Here is a 23,230-nt window from a genome sequence, read left to right on the forward strand (position 1 = left end):
GTTCTATATTTTCCAAGTCTTCCTGTAAATGTGTTATCATAATTTCATAATTAAATTTTTTTTAAAAAAAGTACCTCAAGAAACCATTATATATAGGAAAAAATAAATTGAAAGGAACTTATTTTGTTTTATAATAGCATTTTTCCATCTACATAATTAATTCATTACAAACAGATCCCCATAATGCAAGTATATGCTTGTTTCCAATCCTCCTCAACCAATGCAGTGACTATTCCAGTGGCTTCCCTGGTGGCTCAGTGGTAAAGAGTCCACCTGCAATGCAGGAGACACAAGAGATGTGGGTTTGATCCCTGGGCTGGGAAGATCCCCTGGAGAAGGAAAATGGCAACCCACTCCAGTATTCTTTTTTTACTCCAGTATTCTTGCCCAGGGAAATCCCATGGATAGAGGAGCCTGGTGGGCTACAGTCCATGGGGTTTTAAAAAGAGTTGGACACAACTTAGAGACAAAACAAAAAACAAATCACCCTGATGAAGGATCCCCAATGACATCTGGGTACAGGTCTAAAACCTTCCTAAAACTGGTCTCAATAGCGCCTACACTGGCTCAAAGCTTGATGCAAAGTATGGGGAAAGGGGTGGGGTCTCCTGTCTAAACTTAACAACAACACAGGGCAGGGATTAAAACACACTGAAACCCCTCTCTCTGCTCTTCAGTGCTGTTTCAGCCTCTTGCCATAAACTCCAAGGGAAGGAGTACTTTGCAGACGAACTCACTTCAGAGCACATAAAGCCACAGCCCCTGCCCCAGTACCACTGAGGTGAATCATCTGCAGCTCATGGATCTCTTTCAGCTCAAATCCTTTGGTGGTTTTTAGTGCCTTGAAGGCCTAAGTGTCAGGCACTACAGGGAAACACAGAAGACTCAGGTATCACTTAAAAACAAGCCCGAGCTCACCCCTGGAGATGCTGAAACAACCTCATGTGCTGAGAGCAGCACCACCTGCAACTCCACGGTGGGGTGGCCTGGATGGGAGGCAGATAATCCTGCCACTGTTTGGTCTGATCTAAGTAATGGGTCACTCCTTTTACCTGTCAGCATTTCCAGCGTTCACCTGCTCGCCAGCGTGGATGAAAGGCAATTTAAGGTCATGGCGTATCAGGCTTTCCTTAAAGGGTTCTCGGGGTGGACAGCTGTTGTTAGGGTGTGCTTGGCAGCCCTCCCTTCTCTCACTTGCAGTGGGGCTCTTGTAGGGAGTTCATTCCAGCTGTCCAAGCAGAGCTGACCAGCACCTGCATCTACCAAAGCTGGGTGTGTGGCCAGGCTGAGCCAAAGCCTCTCCCTGGTCCCTGTGACTGGTTTGGTAATGTGATGAGTATTTGATTCACAGTGGGCCAGAATCCCGGGTAGTGCTAGTGGTAAGGAATCTGCCTGCCAATGCAGGAGATGTTAAGAGAAGCAGTTTCAATTACTGGGTTGCGAAGATCCCCTGGAGGAGGGCATGACTACCCACTACAGTGTTCTTGCCTGGAGAATGCCACGGACAGAGGAGCCTGGTGGGTTACAGTTCATGGGATTGCAAAGAGTTAGACATGACTAAGCGACTTAGCTTGCACACACGGGCCAGAATCACCCCTAAGAATTTCCTGTTACACTTGTCCTCTTTTAAAAGCTTCCTAAGTTTAGAAGGATGAGTCAGGGCCATTGATCAGCCAGGTGCAGAAAATTCAATAAATAAGCAAAGCTGAGGTAAGCCTGGTCCTGACGGCATTGCTGGAGCTCCTGGTTCCACCTGTGCTTGAAGTCCATGCTTGGATTTTCCAAGTACCTGAGCCTGTGTGTTTCCTTTTGGCTAAAGCTAGTTTTTGAGTAGGTTTCTGTCACCTGCAGCCCAAGGCCACAATTGTGGAATGAATGCTAACAAATAAGGCTGTGTATGTGGCTCAAACAGGAACCTGCTGCTTGTCACCAGAGAAGCAAGACCTTCCTTCCTACTGATGAAGAATGCTGGGTGCTTTCAGAAAACCTCCCAACCAGGAGACAAAGTTTGCATCAAACAGCCCCCAAACTACAGTCAAAATCAGTGCCTTCTGGGGAAGATATAAGATGCTGTGAAGGTTGAGCTTAGAACAGTATTTAGCAATCTCTTCTTTAGGTGGTTCATAAAATATAGGAAAAAGGGGTTTTGCAGTCATATGCATTTGTATAAGATTGGATCATTCAGCCTTTTTAACAGTTAAGAATCAGGACATTAAAGTGGTAAGTGTTACTCAGTCATGTCCAACTCCTTGTAGCCCCATGGACTGTAGCCTATCAGGCTCTTCTGTCCATGGAATTTTCCAGGCAAGAATACTGGAGTGGATAGCCATTTCCTTCTCCAGGGGATCTTCCCAACCCACGGATAGAACCTGGGTCTCCTCCATTGCAGGCGGATTCTTTACTGTCTCAGCCACCAGGGAAGCCCCAGGACATTAAAGGACAGAGGTTTTAGAGAACCCATATGCCTGTTCACCACCCCCAAACTCAGATGGGAATAATGATTATTTGGCCATGAAATTTTTTCCCCCCACATACTCTGTGAGTCTAAAGTTCCAGAGAATACAGTTTGGCCTGAGGTGTAGCCTCTCTGGGTGATGAGGCAATCAGAGGGTTGAGTAGCATCTTGCGTGGGCAGGAGTGTCAGCGCTTCTTGGGGTTTTTCTGAGTGACTCCTCCCTGGCCACAGTGCCCTGTGGCCTCTCCCATCTGTAGAGCAGGACCGTGTCCAAGGCTTGCCAGCAAGAGTAACTCACAGGTATCAGCAGAGCCCCATTTCAACATTAAGATTCCATTATGTCAGAGTCCTAAGGCTAATGGGACCTCTTGTTATGTAATTTCAGCAATAAACTAAAATTGTTTGTTTCCAATGGCGGTTGAAAATGCTGAAGACTGTTGCTTAGGTAAGTGTAACTGTGGTGGCAGGGGGAAAAAAAATACAACCCACATTCACACACACAAATGAAATCCTGGCCACTGGTTTCTATGCCAAGTCACAGAACAAACAATGCAATTCTGGAATCTCCCCTCCTGCACGTGGCCGGATTACCTTTGACCGCCACGGAGATGGTCGTGTTCTCCCCCACCAGGTAGCCGCAGGGAAGCAGTTCGGGGGTCTCAGAGGTGTTGCTGCGCTTGACGTCCCCGATGCTGTAGCCAAGGACGCTGTCAGAGTTCAGCCCCAGCTGACTCACTGGGTCAATGTGAATGATGTACTCCTGGAAAAAATCAAATAAAGACCCCGTTAAAGATGTGGGGAAAAAATCTGTGGAAGACTCACGGTTTCATTGGGTGATTTATGATCATCTTCTCCTCTTCCCCAGCTGATGCCTGAGTTGAAACTGACCTATGGAATGGGGGGCAGAAGAGCTGACTTTCAATGGAGGGGGCGGTGTCCTCATATCACAGGCCCTCTAAAGCACAGATTTATGTGGTTAGTGATGGGAGGGTGGCAAACTCTCACAAGATGGTGAACGTGTAGTCTGGATAAACCAAGCAGAGAACCTATGGTGCCTTTCCTCTAAGTTCACCTGAAGTTTTAAAGACACTGGAGCCTGTGAATGGGGCTGGAAAATGCATGAAGAAGTGCATGAAATGCATGAAAATTCTGATAAGAAATCTCTCCACCAGTCCCTTCTTTTGGCTCAGGTCAAGGGCCATACTAAATGACAAAGGGAACAAAACTCCGGGCTGTTAAAAAAAAAGCAGCTCTAGAGTTTTACATAAACAAACGTGTTTAATTTGGAAAGTGTTCCAAATTAGATGAGTGATTGAGAGGTTTTAGGTCAGTGACCTTGGAACAAAGTCCACAGGCTCTGTGGTAGCCAAACAACTGAGATGGAATCCTGATAACAAGCTGCTGCCTTTAATGGTCTCACTTCTCACCTGTGACACGTCCCTGGCTCTTTTCAGCCTGATCTGTGGTCATTTTAATCCAAGGATGTCCCAACTGCCCACGAACAGAGACAAGGTTCCGGCCGGGGCAGCAGGCTTGGTCTGCCCTAAGCCATTTCCACCCTTTTACCCCGTCCCATTCTGCAGACTGGTCTGCCAAAATGGGAAGCAAGCTTGAGTCCAAGGACACAACTTCCTCTGTGTGAAGCCACCTCAGTCTAGATGCTGGGAAACTAGAGCGTACTAGGTTAAAAGTCAGATTTCGAAATCAGACCAACAACCAGACCAATATGGTCTCTGACACAGAAAAAATGTGGGCTATTATTAATACTTGGGGATGTGATGAATGAACACTCTGGTCACTGACCTACTTTAGGGCAATAGCCCAAAAAATGTACTAAAAGCTGCTTTCAGATCACCAATACATCAAGGTTCACCTAGATGCTCATTAGTTATTTCTCCTTTGGCGAACACCCACTCCAATGATGTGATTAGAACGAACAGAAAAGTAACTGTGCCAACATCCTTGACACTAGCCATGGGTCAGAAGTCAGTGTCACACACAGCACAAATCACAGACTCCGAAATGTTGGCACAGGACCCTGGGCAAGGTGGATCAGATCCCCTCACCAAAATGAAGGGTGGAAATGTGATGTCTTGGCCCCAGCCCCAGAACACACAGTGCAAGACGCACCCAACAGGCCGTTCTAAGGTGAAGACAGAACGTGGCCATTAGCAGTTCACTTTGAGAGGCTCGTGCAACGGTTCAGGGCTGGCGAAACGCCCCTCGCTGGCTGGCCGACCACTGCAAAGGGCAGACGTTCTCGTCTGTTGGTCCTGTCACCAGTCTGTACTTAGCATCCTCCTTGTTCCCTTGACAACCAGGCATAAGTCCCAGCAACGGAAGAATGTGGGAGAGGGGACACAGCCCAAGAAATGACCAGGTTCAGGAAACAAACCACCCTTTCCTTTCCCGAGGCCCAGGCCCCTACTTGGATGGCTGTCTCCACGAGGCACTTACTTTGAAGAGCCGTCTAACCACCCCATCAAGCACGTCCCACTTCGTCTTCCCACTGACTCCAATGCAGCCGATGAGGAAGAGGTGTGGTCTGGAATCCTAAGGGTGAGATGGCCACAGGTGAAAAACAGGTGGATCCTTTCTGACTCAGGCTAGCAGAGGACTCGAATTGTCTTAGAACGCCACCGGTGGCTTGAGAGGGGCTCATAGGTCCTATTTGCTTTAACACCAGATGTGACTTGGACCTAATGCAACTGTCTTAAACACTTTCCTCCTCTATCACAACCCAGGGGTCAGGAAGAGAGGGTCTCCTTTCTAGAATCTAGAACCTTTTACTGAACGTGTACCTCATGTGGATGTCGATCACGTATCCCCTGTGGGGAATACTCTCTTCTCTCCTTTCTGCCATCTCTCCCTTTCCAAATTTTACTTATGAACTCACCTCTTCCAGGAAGCCTTCAATGATTAACACACCAGGCTCAGCAGTCACACTGCTTCAATAGTTCTGTACACAACTTATATGATGATATAGTCTGTGCTTGTTTATTTTGAGGTATTTGTCTTATTTGTCTATCAAGTTTGTCTCCTTGTTATATCTTAAATTCCTTTGGGATTTTTTTCTTTTCTTCTATTTTTTAATGATATTGATTTCTTTTCTTCTAGTTAAAATTTTAAACATGCTCAGTTCTGAAAACCAGTAAGACTCCCAGAAGTTCACACACAAAAATAATATTTTTCTACTTCATTTGCCTCGCTGCCCACAGAGCTCTGCATAGTAGGGGCTAACTGATCACACTGACTAAAGGAAACCAGTAGAACATTCTTTTCTGTTTGGTTTTAAAATACCTGACATGCTGATAAGAATATATAATTAGGAGGGTAGAGAGAAGTGGGGAGAGCTGGGGGTATATTTGCCAGCTGAGCAACATGAGCAGAGAAGAAAGCACCTGTCTTGCAGTGCGATGATCTGGCCCCACCACTTGCCTTAGGTAAGTGATGCTGGGGTCCTGGGTTTGTCAATTGTAAAGTGGAGATGACAAAATCTGGGCAGCCAACCTCATCTAGATGTTGTGGTGATCCAGAACAACACCATTTTGGAAAGGGACAAAGTTTTATAAAGTGTTAGATCTGTTTGTGTTGATGATCATTAGAATAAAAGGCATTCACAGGTATCGTAAATTATAAGAATGACTTCCCCCTTGGTAATCTATCGCTCTACCAGCCGAGCTCTGAAAATGGAGTTATTTATTGGATCTTTCTAAACTAGATGATGCTCAGACCCCTAGCAGCTCCCCTCTTCAGTGAGGCTAGATGGCCACCCACATGTGGAATCGTCTGGCACAGAAGTCTGGCTAGAGACGCTGTGTTCTGATGGCCACTTTGGGCTCCCAAGATCTCAGAGCCTTTAATAGCATGTTGGCTAAAATACTCAGAAATAATAAGCAAGCAAAAACCTCAAGGGACTTACATTAGAGGCTCATGAGGCCTCTTACTTATGGGAGAGGTGGTCATTCTCAGCATCATTTGGATTTAATCAATGACTAAAAATCAACTTTGATTATCAACCCCTGCCCCCCACCCTAAAACAGTCTGATGAGGTTATGACCTCTGGACCCTGGAAGAGAATATATCACTCAGATGCCCCAGCTTCAGCAAATCAGGATGTCCTACCATCTCCACTGCCAGCACCTGTGTGCTCCTGGGCTTGGCCACCTCTGTCTCCCAGGGTCTACTTGGTCAGCAACCTCTGACGACTGGATAAAACTGGTGCTCTTGGTCAGCTGAATTTGGTCAGCTTATTTCTGTACCTTCTGTGCTAAATAAATGTGCTTAGCTGCCTTTGAAGAGTTTTGGGAACATACTAAATTCGGACAAGCCGTTTCTGATTGATGTTAATGTTTAGTTAGATACTTGAAAGTGGGGCAGCCTGGACCAATTTTAAGGAGTCTTTATAGAGTTTCCAAACACAAGAGATAGGGAAGGGCCGTTTGTTCACGTTTGTGGCATCAAAATGCTGCTGGGGATTTAGGGTTAGTTAGGGAAAGCGTTAGTACTATTTCTAAGTCACCCAGGCTCCGAGATGATGGGTGTGATGATGGAATCACTACGCTAGGCAGTTCTACCTGGGGAAGGGGCAGGCTGAGCAGGGTAAGGGATCCAACTAACCTCCTTCCACTTCATTTCCTCCTGAAAGCTGACAACTATCTTAACATGCCTGCCTCCTTCCTTCCGAGCCGAGCATTCACCAGCGTCATCCAGCAACATGTCTGCGAATGGAAAACATCGACAGCCTTAGGCACATGGGACAGCAAAGCCGGCCTCCTGACACCCCCGCTGCTGGTCGGCACAGCAGCAGGACAGACCGAGTGTCGCCGTGCAGGGGCCACAGGGTGGGGGCGGGGGCAGGGGAGGGGGCAGCATGGAGAGTGCAACCACAGAACCAACAGCGGGCCAACCGAGGAGCCAGCGGGCTGATGCACCTTGCTGAATGGAAGTGCGAGGGAGACTCAACCAGAACGATGGCAAGAGCAGCCTCATGGATAAGAAATCAAAAGCGTCAGCCTCGGTAGGCTTACAAAGAAAACCTAGATGGTGCTCGCTAATTATCCAGCCAGCCTAGAATCCAGCCCCAAGGCAGGAAGGTCATAAACCAAGCCGTCATCCCAAGTGGGACCGTTTACCACGAGGGGGTGGTAGGCAGCATACAGCTCGCAGGTCAGCCTCTTAGAATGGATCAAACACAACTCAGCATGGTGGGCGAGGGGATCCAAGCTCATGGCTTGGCGATCTTGGGGCACTGGAGCAAAGCATGACAGCAGTCTAACGGCTGGGCTCATGTTGGTAGCGGACGCACACCCACATACACACAGACACACACAGACACACACCCTAAGTGCACACACGCCTCTGCTTCTTCATTGGATCTGCTGATCTGCTCATCTTGGGGCTCCTGCTTAGAGACCAGAGGGCCAACTGCAGGCCCTGTGACCCCACTCACCCAGGCTGCTGGACTCGGCGAGATTCAGGCTGTGCTGGGACAGCCCCAGGGACTGCCTGGGGGAGGCGGACAGGGACACCTGGGAGGGCGCCCGGCTGCAGCCACTGCCTTGAGACTCTGACTTCAGCCGGTCATTCTCAGCCTTCAGCTTCTCTATTTCACTCTGTAAAGGGGAAGGCAGAAACTCACTCACTGGGCGGATATACTGTGACCAAGCCTTTTCTGGAGGAGGAATTTGAAAGTTCCCTGCAGGGATCAAATGTGCATCCTGGCCGAGGTAAAGTTACACTCTCAGAGACATTGTTCAACGTGGTTCCTTTGCTGTATACAGAAGGCCTCTCTGGCAGGGGAAGGTCTGAGAGCTGGCCTTCTTTGACAAAGGCCTCAGAAATCTTTCCCAGAGTAGGGGTGGTAGGTGGAAGAATTCATATCTAAGAAGTCTGAAAACCTCTGGGTTTCTCAACCCAGGCCTTTACTGCAGGACTTGATATCTCAGAGCCTTTAACGAGCTGGTACGCATTTTAAATCTGAGAGGCGCACAGAGCATGCAGTATCTCTCAAACAAATTTGATCAAGGAGCTTTCTTTTCACACAGCCTCTTGTGGAATGAGTGTTCCATGGAACCTCCTTTGGGAAACACTGCTCTCCAGTTGAGGTCCGATTTGGTAGAACCCACAGGGGTCTTTTACTCTGTATTTGTGAAGGACCTTCTGTGTGTTAAGAACTGGTGCTCACACATCCAGAGGAAGGGACTCAAAAGAGAATAGCTCAGAAGACGCAGATGCCTTCAGTCTGCATCAGAAGGTGAGAGGAGCCGGGGACAGAACAAATCTATAGGGATTCAGAAGAGGGCACCGCACTAACACTCCCAGCTGCAGGACTCGAAAGGGCTTGGCGCAGGAAGAGGCGTCAGGCTGAGCCTTGGGCGAAGGGTCCAACCCGGAAGTGCAGAAGGCTGTCCCGCGGGGGGGGCGGGAGCTTGGCAGGAACAGCTCCTCCCCTGCAGCCTGGGGCTCACCTGCATCCTGTTCATGGCCTCCCGCAGCTGGTCCAGCTGGTGAGCAGAGCTGAGGGCTTCCAGGCGGATGTCGGTCAGCTTCATCTCCTTGTCTCTCAGTTCGTTTCGGAGCTGCATGACTGTCTCAGCTTCGCTGTCCATGCACTCCGAAATGCTAGGGAAAGAGAAGTGTTGCTGACCAAGGTAGCTCTGAGTGCAGCTCCTCTGAGTTGCCCCCGGCCACTACATCATCAGGTTTGTTCAGGAGTAATCCTATATAAAAGGGGCTTCCCTGGTGGCTCAGACGGCAAAGGACCCCGTATATCCAACTCCCTGGTGCTTCCCGGAAGTGAAAGTGCAAGTGCAAGTTGCTCAGCTGTGTCCAACTCTTTGCAACCCCATGGCCTATACAGTCCATGGAATTCTCCAGGCCAAATAGCGGAGTGGGTAGCCTTTCCCTTCTCCAGGGGATCTTCCCAACCCAGGGATCGAACTGGGGTCTCCCGCATTGCAGGCGGATTCTTTACCAGTTGAGCCAAAAGGGAAGCCCAAGAATACTGGAGTGGGTAGCCTATCCCTTCTCCAGCAGATCTTCCCTACCCAGGAATTGAACTGGGGTCTCCTGCATTGCAGGTGGATTCTTTACCAACTGAGCTATGAGGGAAGCTTCCTGGAAGTGACAATAGCAAGAGCACCTGAAATTCACAGACTTCATTGCTTCTCTACACTGTTTGCAGAGTTCTGGCAATCTGAATGGTATGCCCTTTAGCCAAATTCCAGAGATTCAGGGATAAACAGAAGCCAGCCAAAGAGAACAGTAACTTGGGGCTTTGACACCCTCTGTGAAGTATACACAAGCTGGGCCCCTATAATGACACTATATAGCCCTTGATATCAAAACCTACTCAGAGAAACAAGGTCCACTGTCTATTTTAAAGATTAGACCCTCCAGGCGCAGATAGCTGAGGGTGATTTTTATTTGCCAAAAAGGGGAAAAAACCGACAGATACAGGTGGGCGATGTTAGTCTGTCTCTGGTCATGTTCTGAAGCCCATTCCTTTAAAGGTGTTCAGAGAGAGAAACATTCTTTCATTCCCCCAGCCGACACTGCTTAATAAGCCCATGGCAAGGAAGAAAAAAACATCTCAGGTCATTAGCAGAGAGGATGGTATGACATGAAAACCAAAATTTTATTTGAAACACAGTGGTGAGCAGTCCTACCCCGGCTGGACACCAGATCAGGGGACTGTGGGACCCCGTGAGTCCCTGTTTTAAGAGGTGGTGCTTCCAGACTGGGTTCCTTATTTGATTACTGAGGTCTGTCCTTCTGCTACCTGGCAAATCAGCACAAACTGGGAGATCATAAGAGTAGTGATGAACTGCAATGTTAGAAAAGACAGTTCAATTTAGAAAAGGTTCTGTTGATTTCAATGATAGGAGCTGAGGTGCAGGGTGATCCAGAAGAGCAAGCTTGGACATTTCTTGGACCGAAAACAGAAAAAAGAAAGAAAGAAAAAAAAAAGAAGCCCAAGTTCAGAAAGTCACAAAGCTGAAGCTGATTATCTCTGAATGACATGGTGAGCATGTGGTCTGCAGAAATAATCATGCGAGCCCTCTCTCCAGGACCCAAGCACTAGATGTGAGGTCAAAGCAAACCTGACCTGTGAAACCAGGAGAGAGACTGGACATATTAACTGCCAAACAGGAGGCCCGTGATCACTGTTAAAAGAGACGCAGTTGTATTTGGGGGACCGAAAGGACTAGAAGAAAAATTTAACACCTGAACAGGCAAATCTTTTTGTGGTTGTTTTCTTGACCTGCACCCTGAACTGTTTTGAGAGATACAAAACCACCTCTTTTTAAAAAGTTGTCAGCAGCCAATAAAACTTCACTTCAAAAATCTTCGGAGACCTCCAACAGACCCTTGAAAATCTCCTAATTATTCCCATTTCATACCTGTGAGAAACAGATTTGGGGCCCACAGATTTAGGACTAAGACAGATTTGGGCTAGAGAGACGGTAATGTCTTTAGAAATCATATCCTCCCCCTCTGCCCACTGCCACCCTCTCCCAGCTCTCTGTGACTGTGGTCTGTGGGGTTTAACTATATAGTCACATATATATAATATACATATATTTTTTTGGTTTGGGAGGTTTTCAAGGGGATCTTGGAAAAACTGCTTCATTCTTGAGAGAGGACTATGGTTTCCTGGTTTAAATGGAGTGTAAAGTCTGAACAAAATTCCACTGTGACACTCTGGTCTTAGCCAAACCCTGTCTCATCCAAACTTGAAGATTCCAGGTCATTGCAAAGAACAATCGGCTTTGGTTCACACTGTCTGTCTGTCACATGGCAAGGCATTTTGCTCCAGTCTCCTTCACATGGTCTGTGCTTTTCCCCAGAAAGCTTTCTCAGCAAAGAGAGACAACATTTCCTTGGCACCCGCTTTGTGGAATTTATCACATGCATTACTCTGTGAAGCTTGGCCAAACAATAACTTTACAAAGGAAGAAAGTCTGTTACGAGTAACCCTACCAAGAATTCAAGGCCGCCCCATGAACCTCCCTCCACCACCCCCAAATAGGTCACTTTTCAGAAACACAGCATGGCAAGGCTGCCCAGGAGGGGTGCCCTACAGCTCAGAGATGATGCTGAAAATGAGCCCCAACTAAGAGTCAGTCCCTGTGCCAACTGCCCACGCCAGATGTTCTCCCTGGTTCCCGCCTCCCCTAGACTTCTGCTGTGTCATCAATAATCGCTCCCTACACGACTGCTGACTCCTCTAGGACCAGGATTCTCGTCTGTTGCATCTGATCACACTGACCCCCACGTAACAGCTACTGAATGCATGGACCACTGCACTGGGCATCTGCAGCATACTATTTAATGTACTACGGATACTACCAACTTCAGGAAGAGGTGCTACAGTTATTTCCGTTTTAAGAAGAGGGAGACTGAGGCATAAAGCAATTGACATGCCTATTAAAGACGTGAGAAGCACAAAGATATCTGGTGGGTCTGCTTAACCCCAGGGCCATGCTCTAGAACTATATCCTGCAGGCACTCAACACACGCTCGTCCCCTCCGTGAACTGCTTACTGAAGCAACTTGATATTAATTTTTCCTACTCTGCCCCTAACACTTAATGCCACCATATTCCTGCCATCTTGCCCAGGAAGCAGGGTTGGGGGCATACCTAATTTAACACATCCCGAGTGTGGGAAGCGCTGCCTTCCCACATGGCCATTCCTTCCGCCCACGTTGTAGGAACTTTTCCGAGCTCCGACTCCTCTGCCTTTGGTATCTTCTTTGAACGCCCTCTCATGTCTAGATCTGCACATTCTTACAAACCCTTCAAGGCTGGAAAGAACCATTTGCTCTCTGCCCACCCTTTGGAAAACCAGACCCAAAACAAACATCTCCAGTGTGCGCGGATGCTGTGGAATGTCAGGAAAAGGCTGCCGAGCCAAGAGTGGGCCCCACCCGGTCCCTCTGGGGAAAGTGGTTTGGGTTTGGAGGGAGCGCTCTGGCTCTGGGCTCCAGGAGCCCCACAGGCTGAGTGCATGGCTGCCACCCTCGCCTCAACGCGCTTGGCTGCCTGGCAGCTTCTGGCCCAGTTACTCCTCCCTCCTCCAAATGGACTCTTCTCTCTGCCCCTGGGTTTCCACTCACCTCCCTGGCTGCTCTACTTTCTCTTCCTGAACGTCAAATATCAGAGAGTCCCAGAACTCAGTCCTTATCCCTCTGTCTCTCCCCCATGTCTATTCAATTCCTTAGAGGATCCCTCCAGTTTCCCAGCTTTTGAACCACCTGTGAGCTCATGTTTCCCAAATCTCAACCTTTAGGAACTTTAGGCCGGTTGGCATTTCCACAGGATGTCTCCTGGGCATCTCACACCTCACACGGTCAAACCACAGCTCCTGTTCCCCTCCTGGCCCAGTGTGTGTCTCCCACTCATCCCAGAAACAATACCTCCACATCCCCAAGTCCTCAAGTTGCAAATCTAGGAATATTCAACATTTCTTCTCTTCCCTTCACATGCCCCATTGCCGGGTGCTATCAGCTTTCCTTTCGGAATATATCCTAAGTCCACCCAGGACTCACCATTAGCATCAATTACTCATTCCACCTAATATCTGAATGCCTGCAAAACCAACAGGGTACCTAACTACATGGAGCTTCACCTGGAGACTGGAGAATTGGGGCAAAGAAGAGATAACCAAGGAGATGCTCCATAACAGCAGGTGATATCTGCAATGGTGAAGGGGACTGTTGGGAGTGCTGGCTGGGTGTGGTTTCACACGAGGTGCCTAGGCTGGGCCTTGCTGATAGGGTAACACTGAGCCGCCTGTGCCAGGCAGAGGGCACAGAAAGGGCAAAGGCCCAGGGGTGGTGACCGTGAGTGGCAAGTTCAAACAGCAGGAAACAGGCCAGAGCACTGGGGGGTGGCGGGGGCTGGGCAGCGAGGGGAGCGTGTTGTCAGCCTCTGCTGCAGTCTCCCTCCTCACACTCCACTTGTGAGATGTTAATTCAGACAATCTCACGTTCCTGCTGAAAACTCTCCAAGGCCTCCGCAACACACAGGAAATCAGACGCAAACTCACCTACAGCTTCAAAGCCTCACATGTTCTAGACTGGTGCCGCCTCCTCCCCACGACTTTCCACATGCCCACGATGCGGCAGCCACGCTGGCCGTACCCAGCTTTCTCAGACACACCAGGCCTGGCTCCGGGTGCCACCAGGAAAGCTGCCCTGCTGGCTGGGAGGCGGAGTCATCTACGTGTTCACTGAGGGCCCCCACCCCCACCCCACGGGGCACACTTATTTCACTTCTCCCCTCCCAGGTTGTAAGCCCTGCTCAGTGGTCAGTGGGAAGAGGCCCGGTGCACCCTGGCTGCCTGCAGGATTCCCACACTGTTCCCTCCCTGCCTGAGGCTGGACACACAGAGGACACGGGCCCACAGGACAGGCGGAGCCTGGGTGCCAGCATCGCCACGTGGCAGGCCGCCTGCTCAAGGCGGATGTCCGTGTTAGGTCTGGAGGGAAGCAGCGATCGATAGCCACGGGTGAAGCCTCTGACTTTGGGACTGAGTCTGTCAAAGCGTTACCAACAAGAACTAACCAGGGATCCCTCCTGGCACACAGGTCTTGGCTGAAACATCACCTCCTCAGAGGGGCCTTTCCAGGCCACCCTGTCTGCAGCTGCGGTCAAGGTCCTCTGCATCCCAACACACTGTTTCAATTCCCAGCATGAACCCTTCACACTATCAGATTCTTCTCATTTATCCAGCTTTCCATGTTTGACAACCGTCTCGCCCCCTGACACACGGGGTCTACAATGGAGTGGGGACTTGACTCTCTTATACACTGCTGTCGCTGGAGCCAAGAATGGCGCCTGGAACAGAGCAGACCCCAGGAGTGGAATCAGCTCCACGTGGTCATGTCCCCACGAGCCCTAATCCCCAGCGGTGGGAATTGGGTAACATCCTCTTTGGTGTCTCCAGAACCATCTCAAACAGTGTCCTGCTCACACAGGCTGACATATGAGAAGTCCGTATCAACCCACAAAGAACAGATGAGGGCTCTCCTATTCTCCTGCTCAGGAAACAACTGGACCGGGATGATGGCAGGTGAGCCATGGGCAGCTGGCCCTTTATGTGCCTCCTGGGCACCCTGCAGGGCAGACGGGACCGTGCTCCAGAGAACTGGTTTAACCCGTATGCCGGCACACAGGGTGCTGGGCAGGAGCCACGGTCCAACCCTCCGTGCTGCCTGGGCTTACACCTTTGCACAGAATGGAAGTGCCCATCCCCACCTTCTTGCCAGGGTACCCCCCACCAAGAGAAGAGCAGTCGCTGATTTATGTAAAATGGAGACCATTCTTCACTGGAGGGTGGGTTCATAAATAAAAGTCTGGGCCCTAAACTCTGCCTCCTCATTCCCACTGCCTGTCTTCCGTGTGGTCTGAGCAGGCGATGGGCTAGTCCTGGCTCACCCTCTCACCTGCCTTTCCTGTACCCGTCTGGGTGAGCTGGACTTGGGATGCTGGTGCAGGCCTCTGTCTTCTGTGGGCAGGCTGGCTGGCTGAGTGGGCTTGGGGGTGGCCCCACAGCCCTGGCCTCCTGAGACAGGAAGGAGGTGGCCCTGCATGCAAGGGATCTGACTCCCCCGCTCAAGAGAATCCAGTGACGGAGATGGAACTCATCCCTCTTTCACCAGTGAGGAAACTGAGGTGTCCACCACCTCACTCAGGTGTCTACTCCCCACCCACAACCCCTAGCTCACTGGCTGATCTGACCCCAACCGCAGTGGTCCGCTTCTCCCAGGCACTGTCTCGTCTCATGGGAACTGCCCTTGCAGCCCGCTTGAGTGCCAGTTCTTCTTCCATTTCTTGCCTGGTGACACCAAGGGCTCTGAGGGAACTTAGTCCTGTGGGGCAAGGGCAATCTCTCTTGCTGCTGCAGGGAGTCAGCTGAGCCGCCTTCTGAGCAGATACCCGGGTCCCCGCCTGTCTGTCCCAAGCCATTCCTGACCAAGCTTCTTGCCCCCAGAGTCTGGGCCTCATGTTTTGAGATGGGACACAGAAGTGTCTCCCTGCGCACTGATGGAACGATGATGAGTGGGTGCTCAGTAGAAACCATGGGTGCTTGTCTGGGCAAGAGCAGATGATTCTTCCTTTCTATGTAACTCTGTGTCAAGGGGAACGGCACCTAAGCCAAGGCCAAGTGAGCAATCGCCTGTCTCACTCAACCAGCTGTGTTCCCAAAGAGCTCTGTACAAACTGACTCATTTACAATCAACTGGGAGAGCTCAGGGTGTTGAATCATGCTACAACATATTGGTAAAGAGAATGGTCACTGAATCACTCTGTTTTTTAAACTTCTAGCTTTTGCGTGCTGACCTTAGAGAAAGAATCAACACTAAATTTTGATCCAAGAAGGAAAGTGTAGTCTCTCTCAGCCCTGCCACCCAAATGAACCAGAATTTCAGCCCAAACTGCCAACACTTATACCATCGTCCCCCCAACAGAGCATACCGGCTGCAGCTTTTCACATCTACTTATTTGTTCAATCCTTAGGACAGGATAAGGAGACAACCACTGTCCCAATTTGAGAGAGAAATGGAAACAAAGAGAGTTTAAACCACTTGCCCAAGACCAGCCAGCTAATTATCCACACCAATGCCAGCAGAATGAAAAACTTTCCAGTCCTGAAACATGGAAAGAACATGCAGAGTCCCAGGAATGCAATACACAAAGGACCCCAAAGAGCAGAGACAGCGTAGCAGGACTCCTAGCCATTGCTGTTGGAGAGAGCTCTCAGGGGCCAAAGATGACCAGAGCGACCCCAGCAGGCAGACTTACAGAGAATTGGAGTGAGAGTTTCGCAGCAGGGGAGTGGAGCCCGTGGATCCATTGTGTGGTAGCTTCGGTGAGGAAGGCAGAGAAGAATCCGTCATCTCCTCAATGTCTGAATGGGAGGACGCTGACTTGGGGGACTTCTTCTTCCCGAAGGCTTGCTTGAAGGAGCTGCGTAACTGAATACACAGGACTATCAGGCTGGCAGATGCCGGGCCCACCCCTCAGGCCTCAGCAAACAGACATGCAGAACAGCAAATTACTTCTCCCGCGCTCTCCTCCCAGCCATGGAAAAGGTTCCCCACAGCTCTCTTGAATCAGTGCATTAAGGGAAGAAGAGTTATCTGGTGTTGACAGCTCAGGGGACTGGTCCTGCGGGTGACATTCCATGCCTACTCTTGGGTCAAGACTAGATGCCAACAGCAAGACAGAGCCTGGCTCAGCAGACGATGTGGGGAGGAGGGGGTGACACGGCAACAAAGCGGGGTGCTCAGACACGGTGACGGATGCGGGTGAGGTTAGTCATATCAATGGATGGGTTAGCTTGGTATCTGATATTCACGTGGGTCTTGCTTACCTCATTGACCTGCCAGAGAAAACGCAAGCAAAAATGGGGAAGGGGGAGGAAAAAAGACACATTTTTAACAGAGAAAGCCAGAGACGGGGAAAGCTTCGGACTTTTCAGACATGGCATGGCTCATAATAAACACCATACAGAGAGGAGGTGTCTGGTAGGACCAGGGATCTTTCAAAGCTTAAGAGTTATCTTCTCCAATTATGGAAGGAGAGAAACAGCGTGTCTGGAGGTGCCTACAATCTAAGCTCTACAAACTTCTTTGGCTGGCTGAAATGACGGCCCCATCTTCCTACACTCCTCATTCTTTCCCACCTCTAATCAGTCATCTCTAAGTCTTTTTTTTCTTTTTTAAGCATGTCTTCTTTTCTCAGCAAGGGTAGCTTTATTGCTGCACCAGTCCTAACATGGCCGCATAGCTCTCTATGTACTCAGTAGCTCCTACTGTCCTTCTATACACATAGTAAAAGCAGAAAATTAGCCATGTCGATCCTTGCTCCAAAAAAAAAAAAGATATTTTAAAGAAATGTATTAACCATATTGGGAAAAAGGAACTGGTATATCACAAATTCCCTAAACCATGAAATGGATCTGAAAATTCTGAGAACATAAAAAAATTACAAGTATGATGTTTTCTCTGAAAGCCATGATAAGCACATACTTTCCTAGGACCAAAAAATACAGCTTCATCTTGAAAACGTTCTTTTAGAAAGTAAATTTCTTCTTCTAAAGTTTTTTTTTTCCTTCCGAAAACACATTCTGGGAGTTTCCTTAACCACTGTGAAATTCAGAAAACGGGCCGTTCAGAAATAATGAGAATTTTCTCCCATCAAAGTTTCACCCATAACAAACTGCACATCCAGCTTCTGGTCAAGTCTGGATCCCATTTCTCTCCCATTTCCTACTTCCAGTCTTATTTCCAGAGAGTAGTCAGAGAAACGGAAGGATCTGCGCACATCCACCTAAATCCTTGCTCAACCTCTGGTAAGATGCCAGGTAAAGGAGGAGCTTACAAAGATCAGACAACATTGACCTTTGGGATTAATGAGGACGCCAACTGCCCATCCTCCCCAATAGCACTGATAATCAAAAGCTGTCTTAAAAACTTTAAGTTTTATTTCCTTAATTAAGGAAAAAGGATAGTCACATTTTTTCATAGAAAATAATTCTCTCATCACTTTGATAATCAGACCATATTTAGCAACAGTGTATTAGAAACAAAGCATGAGTTAATTTTATTTAAGTCACAGCAAATGAGTTGACAAAAAGCCATCAGTAATGTAAGGAAAGATTTAATCAGAAAGATGAGAGAATCACCCGGAACTGGCCTTTCCGCTTGCCTCCAATGCAAGTCATTAATAATCAAAATGACTGAATCCTCAACTCCTCCATCACCAGACCTCGCCACCCATCCAAGATAACACAGAATGAATGAGAAGTGTATGGAATGGATGCGGACACTGAAGCTACTATGAACACACGATGCTGTGAGCATTGACAAACGGGGCTCTGTGAGTCCTGGCCAAGTTCAGATCAACCTGGGGTGTCCCTGCACTGAAGTCGGGGAGCAGTGAATGTCAATCGGAACTCCATAGCCGGTCAGCAGAACTGAAAATTGAGTGGGGAGAGGACAGTGGCATTTTCCATGAAGAATGGGAAAAATCGTTCAAGAGGCCATTGTACAGAAAGTCAAGTAGCTGGAGGGAGTTATGGAAACATGGAGAAACACTGCATGGGAGACTGCTTCTATTAAATTTGCTGTTTTGAGTTATGACCTCCGCCCCCCCTCCCAATTCAACCGCTCACTAACTGCTAACAACCACTTCATGAAACTTTTACTTTCAGCAAAGGGTCAAAAACATTTTAAACAGAAGGGTGGGTGATTTAATGCTCTCATAGGCAATCATGTAAATAAGTAGATAAGGACTACGGTTAATGATGGGATGGCCAGTGATACACACTCCAAAAAACACTTTGGAACTAAGGGGAAAAAACCACGTAATAGTAGCCCTGCTCTAGTATCTGGAACTTTGTGGCCAGCCTATGATGAGGAAGAAATGACACATATGAAATAAAAGACGAGCGCTTCACATAAAGTCTTGTGAGACAGTAAAACTACAAGGAGGCGGTTATTTCATGAATCCTAGTGCTTGGCTGAGCACGACACTGACTTTAGTAGAAACCTGTCCACAAGCCACTTCACTGGATCGACTCCCAAGGGTCTATGCTGTGAAGTTAAGAGCTTTATATCCGGGGCACACTGTTCCCGAGACCAACTCTGTTAGTCGGCATGACAGTCTTTGGAGGCACACTCACCCAGTTCTTTCTCTTCTTCTTCTTTGAATCGGTCTCTATGTTGCTGCCCACGCTGGAGTGGCTAGTGGCGCTGTTGATGCTGGAGACGCTGTCGGAGGAATGCTGCCTGCGGATGCGGAGGTCTGTGGCCTGGGAGCTTCCATTCCCTGGAGACCCAAGATCCAAGACGTCAGGAGCTGCTGACTTTGCCCTTTCCTTTGCCCCAGGATTTACACCCAAATTCACACACCCAGGGACTACTAGCTGTTTCCCATTAGACCTCACCTGCTGTTCCCAGATGCTGAGTTTAAGGTCCTTGAGTAGGTGGGGGCCATGCCCTCTTTGATCAGTTAAAGGAGAACTCTTCTCATTTTGCCCAACAGAAGTCAGGGGAGGCTCAGTGAGAATTCCCCCACACCTGCTCTCTTGAGCTTTAGACACGACAATGTGCCCCCAATTTGCAGCAACAGTCACTTGTGTTGTGAGCGCCCCCTCCTTTGCTCTCTCTGCTCCTGCTGCACCAGCTTTTTCATGCCCTTGGACATGCCATGCCCATGTCCTCTCACCACCTAACAGCTACTATTCTCTCTTCCTGGGATGCTCTTCTCCATCTGTTCTGCCTGGTCAGCTCTTATCAATCCTTCTCACGCCACCCCAGCCTCACTTTTCCAGGAGGCCTGCCATCTGAGCTGACACTGGTACCAGAAATAACACTGCCCCAAAAGCAGTGAGACCAAAATAAACCCTGCAGACAGTGTTCCCCACAAGCACAAGACGACACCAACAGCTCTGTCTTTAGAGCTGGTTTCAGGGCAGACGTGGGTTCTCGTCCCATTTCTGTTTCTTACATTCAGTGGCCTCAGGATGGGATCATCGGCTCTAAAACTCATTATTCCCCTCAGTACAATGTGGAGGGAGGACCAGCATCGCCCTCATAAGCATGTTGTGGACAGAAAACGGGTTAACGAAATCATTAAAACACCGAGCGTAGTGCTCAGAACACAGTGACTGTTCCAAAAGTGTCAGCTCTATCACCTATCAGTACTCTCCATTTCATTTTTGATGTAACTCCTCATGCCTACCTTTTCCCCCACCACCCCAAGTAACATACATAAGGACAAAGCAATTCCTTCCAAAATGTTTCCCGGGACAAATGAGGGATGAACCCATTTCAGGCAGCCCCACGTCAGTAGGCAGAGTACCAAAGAACAGCAAAGAGAAATAAGAACGCCTTCTTAAGTGAACAATGCAAAGAAATAAAGGAAAACAGTAGAATGGGAAAGACTAGAGATCTCTTCAAGAAAATGAGAGATAACAAGGGAATATTTCATGCAAAGATGGGCGCAATAAAGGACAGAAATGGTATGGACCTAACGGAAGCAGGAGATATTAAGAAGAGGTAGCAAGAATACACAGAAGAACTATACAAAAAAGATCTTCATGACCCAGATAACCATGATGGTGTGATTACTCACATAGAGCCAGATATCCTGGAATGCAAAGTCAAACGGGCCTTAGGAAGCATTGCTATGAACAAAGCTAGTGGAGGTAATGGAATTCCAGCTGAGCTATTGCAAATCCTAAAAGATGATAATGTGAAAGTGCTGCACTCAATACGCCAGCAAATTTGGAAAACTCAGCAGTGGCCATAGGACTGGAAAAGGTCAGTTTTCATACCAATCCCAAAGAAAGGCAATGCCAAAGAATGTTTAAACTACCTCACAATTGAGTTCATTTCACATGCTAGCAAAGTAATGCTCAAAATCCTTCAAGCGAGGCTTCAACAGTATGTAAACCAAGAACTTCCAGATGTACAAGTTGGATTTAGGAAAGGCAGAGAAATTAGAGATCAAATTGCCAACATCCGCTGGATCATAGAAAAAGCAAGAAAATTCCAGAAAGACATCTACTTCTGCTTCATTGACAATGCTAAAGTCTTTGTGTAGATCACAACAAACTGTAGAAAATTCTTAAAGAAATGAGAATACCAGACCACCTGACCTGCCTCCTGAGAAACCTGTATGCAGATCAAGAAGCAACAATTAGAACAGGACATGGAACAACGGACTGGTTCAAAATTGGGAAAGCAGTATGTCAAGGCTGTATATTGTCACCCTGCTTATTTAATTTATATGCAGAATACATCATGCAAAATGCCAGGCTGGATAAAGCACAAACTGGAATTAAGATTGCCAGGAGAAATATCAATAATCTCAGATATGCAGATGATACCACCCTTATGGCAGAAAGTGAAGAGGAACTGAAGAGCCTGTAGATGAAAGTGAAAGAAGAGAGTGAAAAAGCTGACTTAAAACTCAACATTCAAAAAACAAAGATCATGGCATCTGGTCCTATCATGTCATGGCGAATAGATGGGGAAACAATGGAAACAGTGACAGACTTTATTTTCCTGGGCTCCAAAATCACTGCAGACGGTGACTGCAATCATGAAATTAAAAGACACTTGCTCCTTGGAAGAAAAGCAATGACAAACCTAGACAGTGTATTAAAAAGCAGAGCCATTACTTTGCCGACAAAGGTCCATATAATCAAAGCTATAATTTTTCTAGTAGTCATGTACAGATGTGAGAGCTGGACAATAAAAAAGGCTGAGTGCCAAAGAATTAATGCCTTTCAAACTGTGGTGCTAGGGAAGGCTCTTGAGATTCCCTTGGACTGCAAGGAGATCAAACCGGTCAATCTTAAAGAGAATTAGTCCTGAATATTCATTGGAAGGACTGATGCTGAAGCTCTAATCCTTTGGCCACCTGATGAGAAGAGCCAACTCATTGGGAAAGACCCTGATGTTGGGGAAGATTGAAGGCAGGAGGAGAAGGGGACAAAAGAGGATGAGATGGTTGGATGGCATCACTGACTCAGTGGACAGGAGTTTGAGCAAACTCTGGGAGATGGTACAGGACAGGGAAGCCTGGCGTGCTGCAGTCCATGGGGTTGCAAAGAGTCCGACACGACTGACCAAGTTAACAACAACAACACGTCAGTCTGTAAATATCAAAGCATTAGTGAAACTAAGGCTGTGGAATACTCTGATACTTGGTCAATAGAGATACATCTTCTTCCATTTTGAGATATATCAGAGAAGAGGACAAGCCAGAACAGCTCTCTTCCTAGAAGCTGTAATTAACTGGATGCACCGTGTCTTCTAAGACCTGTCCAACTGACACAGACTCCCACCCTCTGGAAGGGTGGTTGCATCATATGTTGTCAGGGGAGGGTTCCTAAGGGCAGGCAGGTCTCCAGACTGAAAGCTGTTTTTCTTCCTTTACCTTTGCAATTGAGCTCCGGGGTGTTAATTACTCCATTAATGGCAGCCTGGGCAGCTGCGTTCTGTTTCTTCAGCAACTCAATGGTTTTTCTTAACTCATTCAGTTCTGAATCCTGAGGAACAGAAAAAAAGACTGGTCATCCCCAAATCATTCTGTACTGAGTTCAACTGAAGTCAGCTTAGCATCAGCTTAGAGGAGAGGAGAGAATGAAGGAGCTGCAGGAAAGCTTTGTCACAAACATTAGCCTGGATCAGTTTTCAACAGGCGTTTGTGAGCACAGGAAAGCAAATAGGACTAAGATCTGTTGCCAGTGCAGTTACCACCACTCCATCCAAGTCATATTTTCACTCAATAAATCCTGTTCTTTCAGATTCAATTCCAATAGTCCAACAAGCACACTACAATCTATACAGTTTCCTGGAATAAAACAGGATCATGTTTTTAGGTCTGTTAATTCTAAGCAGGGAGGGAAGAAGCACCCTGTTTTACCTTCTGCTCAGCCGTCATGGTTAAGCTCTGGAGCCTGATGGTCATGTTTCCAAGACTCTGCTCAAAGGCTGCCACGAGGTGAGCCTAGAGGGGAAAGACACATTTCCCTGCGGTTACATTATCTTGCAAGGTTTGCTGTTGCTGTTTAGTCGCTAGGTGGTGTCCAACTCTTTGCGACCCCACGGACTATAGCCTGCCAGGCTCCTCTGTCTGTGGGCTTTTCCAGGCAGGAATACTGGAGCAAGTTGCCATTTCCTCCTCCAAGAGGTCTTCCTGAAACAGGGATCAAACCCATGTCTCCTGTTTGGCAGGCTGATTCTTTA

General features: G+C 48.1%; 1 protein-coding gene across 4 annotated transcripts in view; it reads right to left on the reverse strand.

Moving 5' to 3' along the window:
• NAV2 (neuron navigator 2) overlaps positions 1-23,230 on the reverse strand; it is a 423,984-nt gene that overhangs the window by 20,133 nt on the left and 380,621 nt on the right. For all 4 annotated transcript variants that reach the window (XM_070783121.1, XM_070783120.1, XM_070783122.1 and 1 more), the window contains 9 exons: positions 22,908-22,991; positions 22,419-22,530; positions 19,153-19,298; positions 16,269-16,441; positions 8,926-9,079; positions 7,908-8,070; positions 7,076-7,176; positions 4,913-5,008; positions 3,047-3,215 (listed from right to left, as the gene is read on the reverse strand). In XM_070783121.1, the coding sequence (XP_070639222.1) occupies positions 3,047-3,215; positions 4,913-5,008; positions 7,076-7,176; positions 7,908-8,070; positions 8,926-9,079; positions 16,269-16,441; positions 19,153-19,298; positions 22,419-22,530; positions 22,908-22,991 (1,198 nt within the window). The remainder of the gene's footprint in view (positions 1-3,046; positions 3,216-4,912; positions 5,009-7,075; positions 7,177-7,907; positions 8,071-8,925; positions 9,080-16,268; positions 16,442-19,152; positions 19,299-22,418; positions 22,531-22,907; positions 22,992-23,230) is intronic.

This window comes from Bos indicus, chromosome 29 (genome assembly GCF_029378745.1).
Source record: "Bos indicus isolate NIAB-ARS_2022 breed Sahiwal x Tharparkar chromosome 29, NIAB-ARS_B.indTharparkar_mat_pri_1.0, whole genome shotgun sequence".
Classification (NCBI taxonomy): Eukaryota; Metazoa; Chordata; class Mammalia; order Artiodactyla; family Bovidae; genus Bos; species Bos indicus.